The sequence below is a fragment of the Mastigoproctus giganteus genome, chromosome 14 (assembly GCF_048544385.1).
Source record: "Mastigoproctus giganteus isolate SK-2022 chromosome 14, ASM4854438v1, whole genome shotgun sequence".
Classification (NCBI taxonomy): Eukaryota; Metazoa; Arthropoda; class Arachnida; order Uropygi; family Thelyphonidae; genus Mastigoproctus; species Mastigoproctus giganteus.
In genome coordinates this window covers 62,066,984-62,088,318 of record NC_143588.1, presented here as the reverse complement: position 1 = coordinate 62,088,318, position 21,335 = coordinate 62,066,984, and the positions used below count along the sequence as shown (strand labels likewise).

General features: G+C 37.2%; 1 protein-coding gene across 1 annotated transcript in view; it reads right to left on the bottom strand.

The window, feature by feature from the left end:
* Positions 1-21,335, bottom strand: part of nsl1 (non-specific lethal 1) — a 241,584-nt gene that overhangs the window by 93,851 nt on the left and 126,398 nt on the right. Inside the window, exon 4 of the mRNA XM_090388918.1 lies at positions 10,439-10,542. Within this exon, the coding sequence (XP_090245044.1) occupies positions 10,439-10,542 (104 nt within the window). The remainder of the gene's footprint in view (positions 1-10,438; positions 10,543-21,335) is intronic.

Here is a 21,335-nt window from a genome sequence, read left to right as displayed (position 1 = left end):
TATGAGTTTTCTTCCTCACACATAAAACTGACCTTAAAGCTGACTGCCAATTTCAAGGCAAAATTGTATTTGCTCGATTAGCCACTCGATCACATTCAATAAACGCTTGGGGGCCAGTAACGGAGAAATGAATCTATATTATGGGAAGAAAACAGTTCAATATCAAGAATGCAACAGGCAACAGTACAATCATCCTTGATATCAGTTACTGCTGCATGAAGCAAGTATGACCTGAATGACTGCCCAATTTCCCTGGATTTCAAGAGGGGAGACTGTTTAAAAAAAAAAAAAAAAATCGTTAAACTAGGTAACCTGTAAAGTCTAAAATTTGAGCATTCCCCCACTTTTCCTGTGATGTCGAAGAACTATTGGTGGAACATACAAAAAAAATTGACACACAAGACAAGAATCACTCAGCTCAACAAGACCTGGTTCAACTGAGTAAACATTTTTTAATTTTTTTTCTTGACGCTGAAATATCATTGATTCTGGTATAAATAATAACAAAAACAATCTAAGATTAAGGCCTCAGAAGAGAGTTACCCGATAAGGATATGGAAAAGGTAAACTAAGAACTTAAATACTGATGAATTTCTGCAAGCACTGAGCAATGGAGAATTTAAATGAGCACTCAAACTGAGGGATCTTAAACCTTTCTTGTAGGGTAAAAGGCAATAAAGACTATCTTAGTTGCTACAAGGAAGTCCTAAATGAGATGAAAAGGACCAGGATGTAATCAACTCTGAGTTCCTTTTGCAAGAAGAAGGTTTAACACAGGAAACTATGTTCCTCGACTTCTGGATTTTGAGTTTGTGAGACATAAATCAAGGACAATTCACCTTTCAAGGGATAAATTGACATGCATTATAGTGTTTTCCAACTTGTGGTCTGCAGGAAGACAAATATTATTGGTATATAAATATCAAACATAAAATAAAATTCAAAATAATTTTTCCCCCATCCCAGCAAATACAATTATAATATAAATTTTTCTTCACTTGTAAATAAATTGCTAATATGTTTTTTTTTTTCCTTTTCATCATTTTTTTTCTTGGCGCTGAAATATCATTGATTCTGGTATAAATAATAAAAACAATCTAAGATCTTTCGATAAATTTTGCATCATGACATATTTGACAAATGCAAGAACAAAAGTTTACCAGAATTTTATGGTAAGATTGAGATTTCTGGTCAATTTTCTTTTTCTGCTGCGTAAAAAATGAAAGAAGCCCCCCCCCCCACACCCACCCCCAATTTTTTTAAGGTTGGTAACAATGAATCAGAATCAGTAAGCTGGCAACCATGTAACATTCTATACTAGCACCGATGACAGTAAAGAGAAGAAAAATTATTTACAATTTGGATACAGGAGTGACAAGCTATTCCTCAGTTGCTGTCAAGCTTTTGAGCATTATTATTTTATTATTATTTTTTTTTAATGAAACCCCAAACATGAGAGGTATTAGAACCTATAGTATTTAGTACCATGAATGGGTTGTAGGTTGAGAAGAGTAAAGAAGATATTAGTTGACATTAGACAACTTCTGTAGACTGAAATTTTCAGGAAATAAGTATCAAGGAAGATTGTTCCAGAAAACAACAGTTGAATGAATAAACAAAGAAAATGAAAAGTTGATTATGTGAGTTTCAAGTAGGACAGTAAATAGACGTTGGCTTTGTGGCATGTGTTCAGACTGTTTTGAAAGAGAGAGAGGGAATTATAGAAGCCAATTCAGAAAGTGTCCATGGAAGTATCCGTAGAAAAGGCATGCAGCAGAAACAGTACGTCTACGACACAGAATGGAGAGACTCTGTGAGAGATGAGTCATTAATTAACTTAACAGCCCTCTTCTGAATGGAATCTAGAAGCCCGAGAGAGGATTTGAGGGCACTGCCCCAGATGTGGGAACAATATTCCATGGCAAGGCGGATTTGCGATTTGTACAGAGTGAATAGCTGTTTGGAAGAAAAGAACACCACGGGTGAAAGAGAATTTTTTTTTTTTAGATCCAGAGGAAGCAATATTTGTAGTAGTAGTAGTAGAAGAAGTAATAGCATGTGATGCAAGAAAGCAAGTATATGAGCTTATGAAGCATCAGCCAAAAAAAAAAAAAAAAAAAAAATCACACCATTCCCTCCAAACACCTGTCCAGTTCCTCCTTAAATTTATTCAATCTATCAACTTCCACAACGATAGATGGAAGTTTGTTCCAGCAATTAACCACCCGCTGACTGAAAGCAAATTTACACACATCTATTCTACATCTGTCTTTTCTTAATTTGAATTTATGCCCCCCTAGGTTCGTAATCTGAACAAGTGGAACGATCCCATCAGAATTCAGCGTGCTCAACCGATTCAAGGCCGTATACACCTCAATCAGATCACCGCACAGGTGCCTTGACTCCAGCCACTGTAATTTGCAGAACTTATGCCTCTCTTGGTAAGATGGATCTTGGATCCCTCCATTCCCCTCACCAATCTTGTTGTCCTCTGTACATGTTCAAGCAAATCGACATCCTTCCTAAAATGAGGCCTCCAGACCTGTACGCAGTACTCAAGGCATGGCCTGACCATTGCCTTATACAGAGGGACAATCACCTCCTTTTCCCTGCTAGCAAAATTCCTATATTTCATTGACAAAACCCCATGACATGCCCTGGCAGCCTGTCTGCATTGCTAAGAAAATTTCATATCTAACTGCACAATTACTCCCAGGTCTTTTTCATTTTCTACCACCTTAAGTGTAGTACCACACAGTTGGTACTTTTCTCTCGGGTTACTTCTACCCATATGCAGTACTTTGCATTTGTCAAGGTTAAATTTCAGTTGCCACTTCTTAGCCCATCTGTCCAAATTATCTAGATCCTGTTGCAGTAGCACACTGCCATTACTGTCATTAACAACCCTGCCAAACTTTGTATCATCTGCAAACTTCAACACTAAGCCTGATATACCTTCATCAATATCATTGATAAATATACAACACAACAGTGGACCCAACGCCGAACCCTGTGGGACTCCACTAATAACAGTCCACGAAGAGCAGCACCCATTGATTACGACCCTCTGTCTTCTCCCACTTAACCATCCTTTTATCCATTGTAGCAACTTACCCTTAATACCATTCTGCTCCAATTTGTATAATAGTCTTCCATGCGCAACAGTGTCAAAAGCTTTCCTCAAATCCAAATATATGATATCAAAATTATTTTTTGCATCCAGTTCCTTTGTAACCACATCATAATAACCAATCAAATTTGTCAGACAAGACTTTCCCTTAACAAACCCATGCTGTGTCTGAATTATTGCTGTAGTCTTGTCTAGATGATCCTGCAATGCATCTTTAACCAGTGACTCCATTATTTTACCCGGAACAGAAGTTAAAACTAACTGGTCTGTAATTACTCGTGTCACCATTCGATCCCCCTTTGTGAATTTGGTATACATTTGCACATCTCCAGGCCGTGGGAACCTCCCCTGAGTCCAAGGATGCTCTAATAATTATGGCTAAGGTTTGCTTAGTTGCTTTGCCACCTCCTTTAATATAACTGGATAGATCCCATCCACCCCAGGTGCTTTTCTTATGTTTAACTTCAACGATTTCTCCTCCACTTTGCTCTCGGGTATTGCAAAATCATTAAGTACCCTGCTACAATTTGATAACCTTCTGCCATTTTCAAACCTTAATAATTCCTCATGTGTGAATGTAGATGCAATTTCTAATGTAATAAAAATTGTAATGTGCTTGTGCCAAGAAAGATAAGAGGTCAGGTTAATCCCACAAAAGAGATATACCATTTTGTTTAGAAATCAGTGTCACCAAAGATAAGCATAAGAGCATAAGAATACTTTGTGAGATATGACAGGACTGAGTTTTAGAAGGATTGAAGTCAACTAAGTTGTCTTTGTCCCACTGGAGAATTACGCTGAGATCGGCATTTAAGGAACAGTAGCAGATATTTGAGAAGTTGAAGCTGATTGAGCAGGACAAGGTTTCTAAAACTGAAAAGTGGAATGCAATGTGCTATTATCAGCAAAACTATGGATAGGATTTCCGGTCAATGGAAGAAGGTCATTAATATACAAGAGGAAAAGAGTGGGGGAAACACCAGCATTAGTTGAGGCGTTAGAAGACAGAAAGCCATCTATCATCACCCGCAGTGAGCGATCAGAGAGAGAAAACTTGATAACCAATTACAAAAAACAGTTGGCAAACCATAAGATGGAAGCTTGTTTAGAAGACCTTTGTGCCAAACACTATCGAAAGCCTTTGAGATGTCAAGAGCAAGTGCTTTTGTTTCACCAAACTTTTCCATTGAATTTTTCCATAAATGGGTAACACAAGCTAGAATATCACCAGTGGGTAGACACTGACAGAATCCATACTGGTAACCGTTAGTAAGACAGAAATTTTCTAAATAGTTTTAGACTTGGCAGTTAATTGATTTCTCCATTACTTCAGAAAGAGTAGAAGTAATTGCAATGGGACAATAATTGGATGGGAGTGATTTGTAACCCTTTTTAGGAACTGGCTGGATATGAGAAAATTTCCAAGCAGAAGGAAAAACACCTTTAGAATAAGAAAATGAAAAAAGGCAGCAAAGAACAGGAGTAAGTTCAGGAGCACAGGTTTCTAGAATAAGTGGAGAAATCCATCAGGACCTGGAGCTTTCTTGGCATCAAGAATCATCAAAATTCTTCTGACATATTTTTTAAGGAAGACCACAGGAGGCATTAAATGGAGTGTGTTGGGAATGGTGGGAGGTGTTTTACCCAATGGGATGCTAGAAGGTCAGCTTTATCCTTAGCCAAAGTGATAATAGAACCATCTACTTTTTGACAGGGGTGGGAGCAGAGATGGGCAAAAGGTTCATCCAATAGCCTTGGTAAGAGACCAGAATGCTGGGCTACCATTAGGGCAAAGAAGCAAGTTTTCCACTCTTAGCCTGTTCAAAATCTAGTTTGGATTGATTAATAACTGCTTCACAATTGCTGCGAGCTCTGGTGAGGCAGAAAATGAAACTGAAGAATTGGTTGTTGTTATTTGGTTTTTAGGACCATTAGTAACTAATGGCCATACTGCTACAGGGATATGCGGTGGTCATTCCCTGACCTCGCCGCATCCTCCGTATTTAGTGATCATGGGCTCGAACCCCGGTCTAATCAAGAAGCTTGTGCTACGCACTGCTGCTCCTGCCCACCTGGCTACGGAAGCACCTGAAGAAATGGAAAGAAGCCAATTATGATATATAACATTCTCCTCTTTAACAGCCATAGCACATTTATTGGAAAACCAAGGTTTAGATAAAGAGAATTTTAAAATGGAATGTGGAATAAAGGATTCCATTCCTACAAGAATAATTTCACTTACACGATCTGAGCAAACGTTGACATCAGAAGTTTTGAAACAGTAATCCGACCAAGCAAAAGAAATCTCGCAGGTCATCCCACTTTGCATTCTTGTAATGCCAAACAACACGATGTTGGGAATAGCTATAGCAGCTCCATTGGAGAAGAGACAATCACCAAGTTGTGATCTGAGGTGCCTAAAGGACCACTCACTTCGACCGTGTATTTAGAAGGGTTGTTTGTGAGAAAAAGATCAAGCATGTTGGCTGAATGGTTTGGATCGTCTGGTATTCTTGTAAGTAAATAAACAATCTGTGTGAGGTCATTAGTAACTGCAAGAGTCTCACCATCTCGACCAGTTGAAGTTGTGAACATTAAAATCACCAAAGAAAATTACCTCACTGTTAGGAAAGTTGGACTGGAGAAAGTCAAGTTGCAAAGAGAGGAAGTCAAAGAGTTTCAAGTGATTAGTGGAATTTTGAGAACGGTAGCAACAACAGATGAATTTGACAGAATGAAGTAGAGAGATTTTAATCAAGAGAAGATCAAAAAGAGGAGATTCCAAATTACCAAGTCTCTGACATGGAATATCGAAATGGACATATGCACAAGTACCACCTTTGTGGTGAAAGGAATCACACACTGAATAATTTGGGCAACTCAGATGAGCAGTGGTTGAACTGATAAATGAGATTCTGTCAGAAAAAGTACATGCCATTTGGCAGACTAAGTGGAAATGGGCATCATTGAGATTAGAACTGAGAATGAACTAGGAAGTGTTTGGGAGGTTTAAATCTTTCCACAGATAAGTTTGCTCTATTAGTTTGACTATTCATGGTGTATTCAATAGTAAGAAAAAGTGGAGGGAGGGGGACATGCTGTATGAAGTAATGAAATTTTGGATGTGGCATACAACATGGTAAGAATATACCCAGATCCTTGACATAACTTGGTCTCGACAATGCCCCTCGCATACACACTACTCAGACTCCCCCGTCACTTCCTGGCAGAGTAGAGCTGATCCGGAAGCCTCCTAGAGAGGTACCAATAGATGCGGTGTACTAACTAGCAGCTGGCCTGCGAACACTGTTTTAGAGCTGTACCCTCGAAATGTAAGGAAGTTTGGATTTTGCCATGGTGTTCATCATAACTTCAAATGATCTAAATCATACTGCAAGATGGAAGAGATGGGGGCAGGTTGACCAGAACTTAGCTCTGGAGACTAAACATGGGTTCCACCACTTCAAGCCTTCAATAAGCAAAGTGGTGGTATTGCACCAGTTGATGAGTGTCATCTGCCACCTAGTGCTGCCTGGTAACACAGAGGGCTGGCCTTCTTTGACACGTATTGAATGTGTTTTTCTCTATTGGAAAAGTATTGTTTGTTTGTGAGTGAGTGAGTGAGTGAGTGAGTGAGTGAGTGTGTGAGTGTGTGTGAGTGTGTTTAATTATGGAGTGAATATTTGATTGTGTATGTTGGGCAAGTTTTTATTTTAGTGATTTAATATCAACCCTATACTGAATATGGATAAGTGGCTTAAAACTGGATTTTTGGAATTTAAACCAGATACCAGTTGTCAAGTAGATTTTAGTGAAGAAACATGTAATGTTGAAGTACAAAAACCTGGTACCAGTTCTGAAAAAGAAAATACAATGAACAAAAATAAGGTAATGAGCAAATATGATTAAGAAAATATAAAATTAGGCTTTACATGGAATGGATCTGAAAGTTTAAAACCTGCAAATTTGCATCATCATTTAGAAACAAAACATACTATATCAAAAATAAATCAGATTTTTTTAAAAAAAAATTAAATAAAAACCTTAGAAAGAGAAAAAAATTATTTCCTCAATTGGTGACCAGAATGAAAAGTCATTGTAAGTTACATATTTAGTGAGCTTGTGAATTGCAAAATCAGGCAAAGCTCATACAAATGGTGAAAATTTAGTGCTTTCTGCAGTGAAAGATATTGTGAGGATAACGGTCAATGAAAAAGCAGAAAAGACTTGGACCTTATTCTGATTTAAAATGATACAGTTTCTTGGTGTATTTGTGATACGGCCTGTGATGTAGAAATTCAGTTAATAAATAGGGCGAGAGCTAGTGACACCTTCACATTACAATTGGACGAGTCAATAGATATTGCAAAAGCAGCACACCTGTTGTGTTTTGTAAAATATACACTTGATGGAAGTGTTCAAGATTTTTTCTTTTGCAAGTCATTACCCTTAAGAACCACTGCCAAAGATATTTTTACATCCCTTGACTCTTACATAGCTGAAAATAAAATTGACTGACAATTGTGCAGTAGGTATTTTTCTGATGATGCCAGAGCAATGATAGGAAAGCACAATGGCGTGATAGCTCAAACCCAGAAATTGTAATATTCACAGACAAGCCTTGGTTTGTAAACATATGTCAAGTGAATTTAAGGACATTTTAGATGTAGCGATAAAAATTATACACTTAATTAATAAATTAATAATAAAAATTAATAATCAAAACCTACAAAAGGTCTATTTTCTGCAACAGCTTCAAGGCCAGCAATAACTTTGTTTAGTACAAAAGTTATATTATATTATACTAAACTTATACTAACATTATACTAAACTTTGTACAAAGTTTAGTTTTATGTTCAGGGTTTTATTAAAAAACTTGATTTATGGATGCAGCACATCAAAAAATGGAATTTTGGAATGGAATCATTTTCTTCAATTGAATCCTTTTTGGAAGAAAATAATCCAACTCTTCATTTGGATATATCTGATCTTATCTATTCCCATTTGTCTACACTGAAACAAGAATTCCAAGATTACTAACTGAAAATTATGACTTGTATAATTGGATCTACAATCCATTTTTATCAAAACATTTATCAAAACATTTACCAATTAAATTACAAGATTTGATTGATATTTATTCAGATGGAGCCCTAAGATTGAAGTTCAAAAATACAATGTTAACAGACATCTATATTCAAATTCAAACAGAATATACAGAATTATCAAACATTGCATTAAAAATGTTGATGCCATATTCATTTTTGTTGTTGTTGTTATTTGGTTTTTAGGAGCATTAGCAACTAAGGCCATATTGCTCCGGGGATATGCGGTGGTCATTCCTTGACCTTTCCAAATCCTCCGTATTTGGTGGCTCACGGGCTCGAACCCTGGTCTAATCAAGAAGTATGTGCTACGCACTGCTGCTCCTGCCCACCTGGCTATGGAGGCGTCCCATTCATTTTTGTATTTGTGCGAGACCAGTTTTCAGCTTTAGTAGCAATAAAAACTAAGTATAGGAGTCAATGGACAATGTCAAACCTTTGACTGAAGCTAACAAAAAGTTCAGATCCAAATACAAATGAACTTTGTAAAAGAAAACATGTGCAAAGATCACAGAATATATCTGTGCCTTTTTTATTTTTCAAACAAAAATATTACAACCCAAAATTTGCTTTCTTTTAAAATTTTCCATAAATTTTTTCTAAGCAGAGATAATAAAGGAGGGATGTAAATTTGCTGGGAAAAAAAATTTCACCGACACAAAACAACCACTCTTCCAGACTAGTTGCACAAATGATTTTTGCTATGAATGGTCTGCAGTAAGTAAAGGAATGGTTAAGTGGTCTGCAAGCAACAAAAGGTTGAGAACTACTGCATTATATGGTTTGATTTAAACACTATACATTTAAATCAATAAAATTGTTAAATTAGTTTATCTGAAAAATTAATTTAAGTTTATGATACCGCAGGAACCAATCATCATTTTAACACGTGAATCCACTGCTTCATATCCATCATTTCCTTACAGGTTGCACTTTAAAACCAATTAGCAATGTATACCAAGGGGACCATCGTTTAGATTTCATTTCACAAAGTTTTCAGAAGCATTCTTCATTGCGAATGCATATGAACTGCTACCCACAGACAACCAGAAGTGAATTTTTTCGAGGAATTTGACAAAGTTTGGAAAAAAACTAGAAACTATGTACGTGAATGCTTTTTAAATATTAATATATTTTTAATGGATGCTACTCTTCTTGGTGCACCATTATGCATATGAAAGCATACTTGGATTCAGTGCTGGGTCCATCGTTGTTTCCCATACTTATTAATGATACTGATAAAAGCATATCACAGGCTTAAAGTCTAAGTCTGCAAATGATATGAAGATTGGAAGAGTGGTAAATGACAGTAATCAGGGTATGCTGCAATAAGTTCTAGACAGATGGGCTGATAAAGTAGTAATTGAAGTTTAATTGAGTAAGCTCAATACTGATGGAATCTTTCCTCTTACTGAGAGAGCACGTGGGGGGGGACATAAACTGAAGAAGAATGGTTGCAGAATAGATGTGCAGAAATTTGCTTTTAGCCAGCAAGTAACCGAGTGCTGGAACAAACTCCTGCATGGTTTTGATATATTTCCTTCAATTTCAGCTTGCATAAGCCTCACATCATCACAAATCTTGTTTAAGGAATATTATTATTATTATCTACATGGTGCAAGGAAACCTGAGGCTTATGCAGCACCAGCCAAAAAAAAAAAAAAAAAAAAAATTCCCAAGTTACCCTGAGAGAGAGAGAGAGAGAGAGAGAATAGAAGGGAATCACCAATAAAGAGAAGAATGATGATATCCAGCTCAGGACCCTGGGTGTGCCAAGCCCATACTCACCAGATGTGAGCCCCTGGGGGTAATATGTCCTTATGTCAACTGAAACCACTGTAAATTTAAAAGTGGCTCCTACTATTACATATAAAACACAATGAATAAATAGCAGCATATCTCTGTAGAATTTTTGAATTACATTGTACATATACAGACATAATTTGTGCAGAGCTTCAATGCCTTATAATGAAGCATGACATGAAGTGCAGAACTTCAATATCATGTAAGTCTGTAATTATCAGTACAGTATTGTGAATAGTGACAGATGGTAAGAAAGCTAGCTCGGCCTGCCCAGTACAATAAACATTTTAAAAAATAAAAATATAAAAAATGTTCAGACATAATATTTTCTTTCAATCACTATATGATATACTATTTACATGCTTAAAAGGATAACTACATAGATTCTAAAAATACATACTGGCTGAAGATAGAAGAGTCTGCGCTGCATTTTTTGCAAGCTTGCGACTGTGCTTACGTGCTGGATCACTAAATCCCTTCGCCTTTGTGGAGAGTCGGGGTTTCCTATAAAGAGCCAGAAGAAAAACACATTATACAATACATTAAATTACACTTTAATAAAATTAAATAAATTATACTGATAATTACAGTTTTTGTGCTAACCATCACTCATCTCAGTTTCCCTAATTATTTGCTTTATGATTCTTTTTGCTTCAAAGGGTGGTACTTGTGCATATGTCTGCTCTGATATCATGACTCTGCACAATTTTTGATATTTGTTAACAAATAGCTGTTTTTAACACTGATTTAAGAAATGTTATTCATTCTTCTATTACATGCCATTTTTTCACAAATCACTTAAGTTGATGTCACGAGTGGTAACATTTAATGTATTAAGTTAGCCGTAAATGTTGAGAATTTGTAAACTAAATCTTCACATGTTGGCAACACTGACTTGACTTACGGAACCCCATGCAGCAGTGTTTATCAGTGTGAGCTCAGTTTATTTTTGACATTATCATGTAAAACTTATGCTTAAAATGAGTAAAAAGCATGTGCAAGTTTTTGAACAACATGACCTTATTTTTGTTATATTTGTGGAAATTAAGTAGTCCTAAAGCAAAGACAAGATATTACAGAATTTGTAAAAAAAAAATGTCTTGTGCTTATTTTGGAGTGAAACTCGGCAACAAGATAAACAATGGGCTCCATATAAAGTTTGCCAAACATGTGTCGAAGCATTGAGTTTGTAGAAACATGGTAAAAAAGAAGACTATGCAATTCCTATAATTTGGCAGGAGCCTACAAACTACTGTGATGACTTACTTTTGCTTAGTTAATGTAGTGAGATACAATGTGAAGAGTGTATCTATCCTATATTCCACCTGCCATTAGACCGTGCCCTCCAATTATACTGAAGAATATAGAGCAGAGAGTGCTGAAAGTGAAGTTTCTTTTAGATGATACTGATGTCTGGAGATATTGAGTCTAGCCCACAACTGTTTTCGCAACATGAAATCTGATTAAGAGATTTAAATTTACCAAATGAATCCACAGAACTGCTTAGTTCTAGACTTAAGTCTAAAAAAAATATCACACGGGACACTTTTCTCATGGTACAGACACAGAGAACAACTAGTCCTCTACTTTTCTAAGGATGATTTGTGATTCTTTGGTTTTTTTTGCAGTAATATAAATGACTTAATGAACTATTTAGGAATTAGATACAATCCTACACTGTAGAACTTTTGACTCAAAGGTGGGTTGCTCCACAATGGAAATAAATATGGGCCAATTCCAGTAGTGCACTCTGTGCATTTGAAAGAAACATATAAGAACTTCAAGAAGCTGTTGACAAATATTAAGTATGAAGAACATGGTTGGTCTGTGCCGACTTTAAAATAACAAGCATGTTACTTGGACAGCAATCTGACTACTACAGTGTTTACTCCTTGCCTGACTGTCTCACATAAACCTTGCTTTATGTGAGACAGTCAGGCAAGGAGTAAACACTGGCATGTAGGGTCTGGCCAAAGATGGGGAGTTTGTTGACTGGATCAAAGAACATAGTTCATAAACTGCTGGTAGACCCCAAAACTGTCCTCCTTGCACATCAAACTGGGGTTGATGAAACAGTTTGTGAAAGCTTTACCCCAGGAAAGTCCATGCTTCAAATACCTTTGTACTAAATTCCCATCAATCACCCAAGAAAAGCTAAAACAAGATATTTTTGTTGGACCTCAAATTTGCAAACTGATGAGGGAGCAAGATTTTGAGGGAACTACAAATAAAAGAGAAAAACAGGCATGGATTAGCTTCTTGTTGAGAACTTCTTAGGGAAAAAGAATTCATATTGCAGCCCAATTTCAAGAAGTTGGGGTGCAATATGAATGTCAAGATACATTTTTAACACTGCTACATCAACTACTTCCCAGAAAATCAAGGAAATGTTAGTGAAGAACAGAGTGAAGGATTTTATCAGGACGTTAATGACAAGGTTCCAAGGGTAGGTGGAATGTCAAATTGATGGCTGACTACTGCTGGATGCTGAAGACAGACTGTAAAGTAGAAGGATCTGTAAGAAAATTAAAGAAAGGAAAATTTGTGCCATCGCAGATCAGTTTTTAAAATGAGAGGAGAATGTTTATTGGACTTTTTACCATACTGCCCTTTTTAATAGCGTTTTCAACATGTATTTAAATATAAGTGTCGTAAAAGTAGTATTTTGTTATCATTTCAGTGCACAAATTCTGCCAAAATCAATAAAAATTTGTGTAAAATAAAATTTTCTTTCCTGATTTTGGAAGGAACCTGAAACAATGGAAACAAATAAAAGTCATTTTTCAAATAGAATTAGAAAATGATTCAGAAACACTCTTTTCTGAGAAAACATCAGTGAATTTTTTCAAAATGCAGAATAGTAGTAGTGGCATGTGATGCAAGAAAGCAAGTGTATAAGCTTATGCACCATCAGCAAACAAAAAAAAACAAAAAAACACACCATTCCCTCCAAATACCTCAGCCTGTCCAATTTATTCAACCTATCTGAACAAACTTCCAAGACAGATGGAAGATTGTTCCAGCAATTAACCACACACTGGCTAAAGGCAAATTTCCGCACATCTATTCTACATCTGTCTTTTCTTAATTTGAATTTATGCCCCCTTAGGTTCGTAATCTGAAAAAGTGCAAGGATCCCATCAGAATTCAGTGTGCTCAACCCATTCAAGGCCTTATAAACCTCAATCAGATCACCGCGCAGGTGCCTAGTCTCCAGCCACTGCAATTTGCAGAACTTAAGCCTCTCTTGATAAGAGGATCTTTTCATTCCCCTCACCAAACTTGTTGCCCTTCTCTGTACACACTGAAGCAAATCTACATCCTTCCTAAAATGAGGCCTCCAGACCTGTACGCAGTACTCAAGGCGTGGCCTGACCATTGCCTTATACAGAGGGACAATCACCTCCTTTTTCCTGCTAGCAAAATTCCTATACATCATTGACAAAACCCCATGACTGGCCTGGCAGCCTGTCTGCATTGCTCAGAAAGCTTCGTATCTGGCTGCACAATTACTCCCACGTCTTTTTCATTTTCTACCACCTTAAATGTAGTACCACACAGTTGATACGTTTCTCTGGGGTTACTTCTACCCATATGCAGTACTTTGCATTTGTCAAGGTAAAACTTCAGTTGCCACTTCTTAGCCCATCTGCCCAAATTATCTAGATCCTGTTGCAGTAGCACACTGCCATTAACAACCCTGCCTAGTGTATTTCTTGTATTCCAGACTTCCTGATTTAGAATCTCCTCTCTTTCATCTCCTCTGGGTTAAAATATCACTATTCCATTTTGTCAAATTCATTTGCTGCTTCTGTTGTTTTCCTAACTACACTAATCTTTCTTTGAAACTACTTTCTCCAATCTAACTTTCCTCACTGATTTTAATGTTCACGACGCATTTGGCTTATGTTTTCTGGCTGCACAGACCCATCTGGTCAAGATATCAAGACATTTGCCATTACTAATGACCTCACTCATGAGACTTGTTCATTTACCTACCAAAGTACCAGACAATCCTAAACACACCCAACACTCTCTTGATCATTTTCTCACAACCAACCTTTCAAAAAACACAGTTCTTCAATGGAGAAGCGTCCTCCATCTTTGTGGACATTCGCAGCCTCCTGTCATCTGGAATTATAGTAATGAGAAATTAGATGACCATGATTTCTATTTTCCTTTTCCTTAGCTGAATTCTTTTTAAATCTTCTGATTCCAATGTGTCCTCAGGTTATGACAGTGGAATTGTTCTTGTAGGGATGGAATTTTTTATTCCACATTCTGGTCTTAACCTCACCCTTTATCTAAACCTAGGTTTTCAATAAATGCCGCATAATGTTATATGTCACAAATGTCTTTCATCCAAATCTTCAGCTTCATTTCGTACTAAACTAAAGTTCTTAACAATTGTAATAGTTATTAATCAATCAAAGCTTAGTTTCTAACAATGTACGAGTAGAATGCTATTTTATGAGGGACAGAAGTTGTGGCTAAAGCTACTGGCCTCAACTGCTGTCCATCTACACTCCCAAATCTGTTGAAACCTGATGGTTCTATTGCATTCTATTTTTAGATACATATTCCTGAATATGGAGAAACTCAGTGTGATCACCTGTTCAATGTTTAACACATTATGGGTTATTTTGGTTCTTTTAACTTATTAAAGCTGGCAGTACATAGAGTTTAATAGATTTGATAATAGAGATCTATTAAGTGCTCGATAATTCCTATAGTCTATTATATTATGAAATCAACAGGGATTACCTTTATGTTTGATATAGGATGCTTCTTTTTTTAACCAACTCTCCTAGTCCAACGCATTAACAATTCTTTGTAAAGGCGATATAAAATTCATAAAAAATGTTAAACATCTTCCCCACTGTCAGAATAGTGTTACAAACCCCACAGTCTCAATATTGAGCACTCAAAATCAATACTGATAATAGAGTTTACTGATGCTCCATTTGCAGCTAAGCTTTTTAGACCTTTTAATTTTAAAATTTAAATTTTAATGTCAATGACGTAATGTTTTCCTTGCTGGCAGAGGTATGGTGGTTGTAGACCGAAGTTGGGTTGAGCGTTCAATGTTGAGACTGTGGGGTTTGAAAAAGCAGCATCCTACATCAAAAATAAAGGTAATCCCTGTTGATTTCATAATATAGAGAGTTTAAATACAGAACAAGTCTACAAGACTGTTGCAGTAAAATAAATAAATATTTACAAGATATGAAATACTTCACATCTTGTAAGTTACCTGCTTCAAAATTGGGCTTGCACACACAGTTCCATGTTTCTTCCAAGCACAGAAACACTTACGGAAATCATCTTCTGTGAGCCCTTTTAACACTTGTGGTCATTTTTTTCTGAAAATCTTCAATGGAGTTCCCTTAAGTACACTTTTCAATTTAGCATGGAGAAAAAGGTCACAATGGGCTAAATCTGGCGAGTAGAGTGCACATTCACACGCAGGGATTTCTTTTTTGGCCAGAAACTGGCAAACAGAGCATGCTGCTGTGTGCGGGGGCACTGCCTTGATGGAACATCCAACCATCCTTCCACAATTCAGGTCTCTTCCTTTGAATTTTTTCATGCATCCTTGTAAGAACTTCAATATAGTATGTTTGATCGACAGTCTGATTTGGTGGGGCATATTCAGCCATAACAATTCCTTTTATATTGAAGAAAACAAAGCAGCACGGTTTTCATTTTTTGATTTTGACATTATTGCATCTTTTAGTCTGCGGGAATGTTTTGTCTTTCATTGCATTGACTGTCTTTTTGTTCCTGGGTTGTATTGGAACAGCCAATGTTCATCGCAAGTAAACAAGAAGATCCAAACTGAGTACTACAGTACTGAAAATCTGGATCTTCTGCAAAAGATCTCCAAAAACTTGGAGCTTTCTCATTCTTTGTCTTCAATCAAAAATTTTGGCACCATCATGGCACGCACTTCTCTCATGCCTAAATTTTCAGTTTCTTTGTCCATATTAAGTTCAGATGCAACCATTCTAATGCTTAAATGATAATCACTTCTAATCATTGTTCTTCCCTGGTCCACATATTAGCATTAGCAGAGGCATATGATGCAAGAAAGCAAGCTTATGCAGCATTGGCACAAAAAAAAAAAAAAAAAAACCACTTCCATTTCACCCCTCCGTTCGTTCGAAATACCTGTCCAGCTTAGCCTTAAATTTATTTAGGCTATCAACTTCCACAACAAGGGATGGAAGTCTGTTCCACCAACCAACTACCCGCTGGCTAAAGGCAAATTTCCGCACATCTATCCTACATCAGTCTTTCCTCAATTTGAATTTATGCCCTCTCAGGTGATTATTCTGCGCAAGAGGCAGAATCTCATCAGCACTGAACATGCTTAAACCATTCAAGGCTTTATACACCTCTATCAGATCATCTCGGCGGGGCCTAGTTTCCAGACACTGTAATTTACAAAACTAAAGACTTTCTTCATAAGAGCAACCCTTTGTTCCATTCACTAATCTTGTTGCCCTTCTCTATACTCATTCCAACAGCTCTCTACATCCTTCTTAAAATGAGGCCTCCAGACCTGTATACAGTACTCTAGGTGCCTGACCATTGCCTTATACAAGGGAATAATCACCACCTTATCCCTGCTAGAAAAATTCCTGTATATCATTGATAAGACACCATGAGCTACTCTTGCAGCCCATCTGCACTGCTCAGAGAACTTCATATCTGCCTGCACAACCACCCCCAGGTCCCTTTCATTCTTTACCACTGTCAGTGTACTACCACAGAGTTGTTCGTTGCTCTGCAGTTGCTGTTTCCCATATGTAGTACTTTACATTTGTCAGTGTTAAACTTCATTTACCACCTCTCAGCCCATCTACTCAACATTTCCAGATCCTGTTGCAGCAGCATAGCGTCAGTAGTGTCCTTAACAACCCTGCCAACCTTTGTATCGTCAGCAAACTTGGACATTAAGCTTGATATACCATCATCAATATTATTTATAAACACAGAAAACAATAATGGACCCAACACTGAATCCCGAGGGACTCCACTAATAACATTAGTCCACGATGAGCATTGTCCACTGATTACCACTTTCTCTTCTCCCTCTCAGCCACCCCTTTATCCATAGCAGCAATTTGCCTCCAATGCCACACTGTTCCAATTTGTGCAGCAGTCTTCCACGTGCAACAGTATCAAAAGCCTTTCTAAGATCCAAGTATATAATATCAAAGTTATTCCCTGCATCCAGTTCTTTTGTGACTGCATCATAGTATCCAATCAAACTGGTCAGGCAAGACTTCCCTTAACAAAACCACCAAGCTATAACTGAAGTCTTGTCTAGATGATCCTGAGGTGCTTCTTTAACCAGTGCCTCCATTAATTTTTCTGTAACAAAGGTTAAACTCACAGGTCTATAATTACTTGTCAGCCTTTGATCCTCCTTTGTGAATTGGGGTCACATTTCCACATCTCCAGTCTATGGGTACCTCCCCTGAGTCCAAGGAAGCTCTCATAATAATGGCTAAGTGTTTGCTTACTTCCTTTGCTGCCTCCTTTAATATAACTGGATAGATCACATCCATCCCAGGTGCCTTTCTTGTGTTTATCTTCAACAATTTCTCCTCCACTTTACTCTCAGTTATTACAAGATTATCTAGTTTACTGCCAGAGTTGAAGGCGCCTCCGTAGCCAGGTGGGAAGGAACAGCAGTGCATAGCACACACTTCTTGATTAGACCGGGGTTCGAGCCTGTCACCACCAAATACGGAGGATGCGGAAAGGTCAAGGAATGACCACCGCACATCCCGGAGCAATATGGCCTTAGTTGCTAATGCTCCTAAAAACCAAATAACAAACAAACAGCCAGTGTTGAATACACCTCTGGCATTCCCCTCGCTGAATAACTCCTCATGTGTGAATGTCGATGCACAAAATATTCATTTAGTTTGTCAGCTACCAGAGCAGGATCATCAACAGTTGAACCATCCATATCAAGTGGACCAATCTGATTCATCCTCTTCCTTCTAGAGTTTACATAAGTAAAGAATTCTTTGCTGTTTTTTTCATTGCATCCCTTGCCAAAGATTTCTCGTAATCTGCCTTCGCCTGCCTAACCTCCTTTCTAACTTGGTTACAGATCAACTTATATCTATCATAGGCTTCTGTGTCCCATGTTAATTTACATGTATCCCATGCATTTTTCTTCTCTGCCATATGTCTCATTAGTTCATCTGACATCCATTTAGTCCTAAACCTTGAACAATATTTCTTAGTTGGTATGTAAAGCCTAGTAGCTTCCAAGATAAGTTCTTTGAATGCTTCTCATTTTGAATTTGCTGTTGGTAACATCATCAGTTGGCCCCAATGTATAGAATTTAAATACTGTCTCAGACCATCATAGTCGCCTTTACAAAAGCAATAACCCTTCCCTTTACCCCTGATGGTAGTTACCTCTTTGAGTAAATCCCACTTCAGCACACTGTGATCACTGCCACCTAGTGGTTCTTCTATCTGCAGAATCTTAATGCATGAAGAATCACTACTGATAATCAAATCAAGAGTATTACTCCCTCTAGTTGCCTCCCGAACATGCTGGTGTAGAAAACAATCATCCTATAAACCCACAAAAGTCTTGCTAGTGTGTGAGTGACCAACCCACAAATTCCAGTCAATATCTGGGAAATTAAAATCCCCCATTATAAGACTCTCTGATTTACTGGCCCACTCTATTTCCCTGTACAGTTTCTTATTATACTCATCACAGTCATTAGGCCTATAGCACACTCCTCTCAATTTTGATCTCCCAATGCTTATGTCACACCAAACTGACTCGACACTGCACTGCACTGTCCAGCAATGTCGACTGGCTTCACTTCCTTCGATTTTGTGTTTCTTAACTAATAGCATAGCCCGTCCTCCCTTCCTATCCTGTCTGTCCCTTCTGTAGACATTGTACTCCCCAAATTCCAGTTCTGCATTCCTTATATCTGTGTGACACCATGTCTCTGATATCCCAACAAAATCTGCCTTTGATGCTTTGAGCAATACCTCAAATTCATATTCATCAAATTTGTTTACCAAACTCCTAGCATTGGTGTACACGCAAGTATACATGCACCTGTTCTTTTTCTTAGCTACCATAACACAACTCATGTGTTTACTTGTACCGCAATGACTCCCACAGTCTCTGAAATATCCTGCATCTTGTTTTCCAGGCTTCTGCTCATTCCAATAGAAGCAGTGCAAGAATCACTTTCACCTCTGCCAGTGGCTACTGTTAATCTATTAGTCCTTGTATCCACCCCCCAAGCTAGCTGTTTTCCGACCCACCTAACACTGCCTCAATAGCATCAGCAAATATTCTTGCACGCTTTCTATTTAAGTGTATCCCATCCCTGTAGAAGCAGTCCCTTCTGTTAACAAGTACAGACCAGGTTGAAAAAAATTCTACCCCTTGAGCCTTGCACAATCTTTCCAGGACCGGATTGATCGTCAAGGCTCTCATCATATACTCCCTTCTATCATGTCTGGGCAGAATTGCAGACACTTTCAAATTCAGCCCTAATTCACAGCTTTTTTTTTTTTTCAACAGTGACCTGTACTTATTAAGTAATTCTGCCGACCTCCTACTCTTAATATCATTAGTGCCAATGTGTACAACTATATCACCTTTTGTGCCCTTAAAAGATGATATCCGCTCTACAACATCATCAACCTTTGCCCCTGGTAGACATACCCTGGTCCTGTTCCACCTATCATTATTAATCAGTTATTAATCAAGATATTAATCAGTTTTCATGGATGCCGGAAGGCCTGGTCGTTCATTATCTTACATTCTCGCTTCATTCTAAAATTTTTTATGCCATTCAAACATGTAAGCTGTTGATTAAGTATCTTCCCCATAAATTTTACATGACTCAACTTTCAGTTAGTGCTTTCTTTACCTGGCAGACAATCAGAAAAAGGTTCAAGGTGAATTGCTGCACATGCATTCTCTATTTAATAACCACCCCTTACATAGTTAGTATTATTGTTAGCCATATGGTGTAAGGAAGCCTGTGGCTTATGCTGCACCAGCCAAAAAAAAAGTCAGAAGTAGAAGGGAATCAGAATCAGAAGAGAAGAATGATGATATCCAGCTCAGGACCCTGGATGTGCCAAGTCCATACTCACCAGATGTGAGCCCTCAGGATTCACACACAAGTAAAAACTTGTGATGCTAAATATAGTTGGTCAGAAACCATTTTAGTGAAGAAGGGGAATTTCTAAAGATCAATACAAGGAGAAAGAATCTACAGGAGGGGGGGGACTGATCCTCCTTTCTGGAGGGGGGAGGATTTTCATAGCCCAAAAATGTAACTTTTGTATTCCAGAGAAAACTGGTGATTTAAAGACTCAAGAAAATATTGAAGGTCTAAAAATGTGTGTTCCAGGGTGACAAAACTGTATCAAGCTGAGAAAGTTATTTTGAGGGCAATAGCATGGAATGGCTGGTAAATTATAATTTTTCATTTATCTCTTACTCTTTTTTTTTTATAACAATCTAAAACTTTGTGAAACTTTGCATACTGAAACCTCTGCTAGTAACATTTGATTCTCATTAAATTTGCTGAAAGTTTATGATTAATTTTGAAAGTTGGTGAATAATTTCTACAAAGGAAGGTACAAAATTTTGCTTATATTGTTAATCAGCATATTTAGAAGTTCTCAAAAGATTGACCTACTAATTCTATAGGATATATGTAACAGTGGTAAAAATTAACAAGCTCTAGGTTTAGTGTATTTGAATAAATCCTTGTGTTAAATGTTTCTCTCTTTTATGCTGTTTTGACTAAAAATTATTTTATTCAATAAAGATTTGTTTTAATGTTTATATAAGGATACTGGCCCCCTCCCCATTTTCATATTTATGGCAAATGTCCTACCTAGGTTAAGTGTTTACTGCTTTAAAGTAAACATATATTGCTGTTCAGAATAACACACACACACTGCTTTGAGGATTAGATCAATTATAAGGAAGTGTTGAAATTAGATATCATAAAAGTAACTAATACAAAAGTAGAAAGACTGGTATTTTTCCTTTTCAATATAATGACCATTCTTGGGATTGGAAATTATGGCCACTGCAGACAGGTGGTTGTTATATTTGGGTAAAATGTTACAAACAGTTTACCCAAATTTTTATATATATATATATATATATATATATATAAATAAAAGCCAATTGTGTACATTTTTAATTAAATAAAATAAAAATAAGGCGATTTAAAGCAAATTTAATGCAGTTTTAAAACATTTTATAT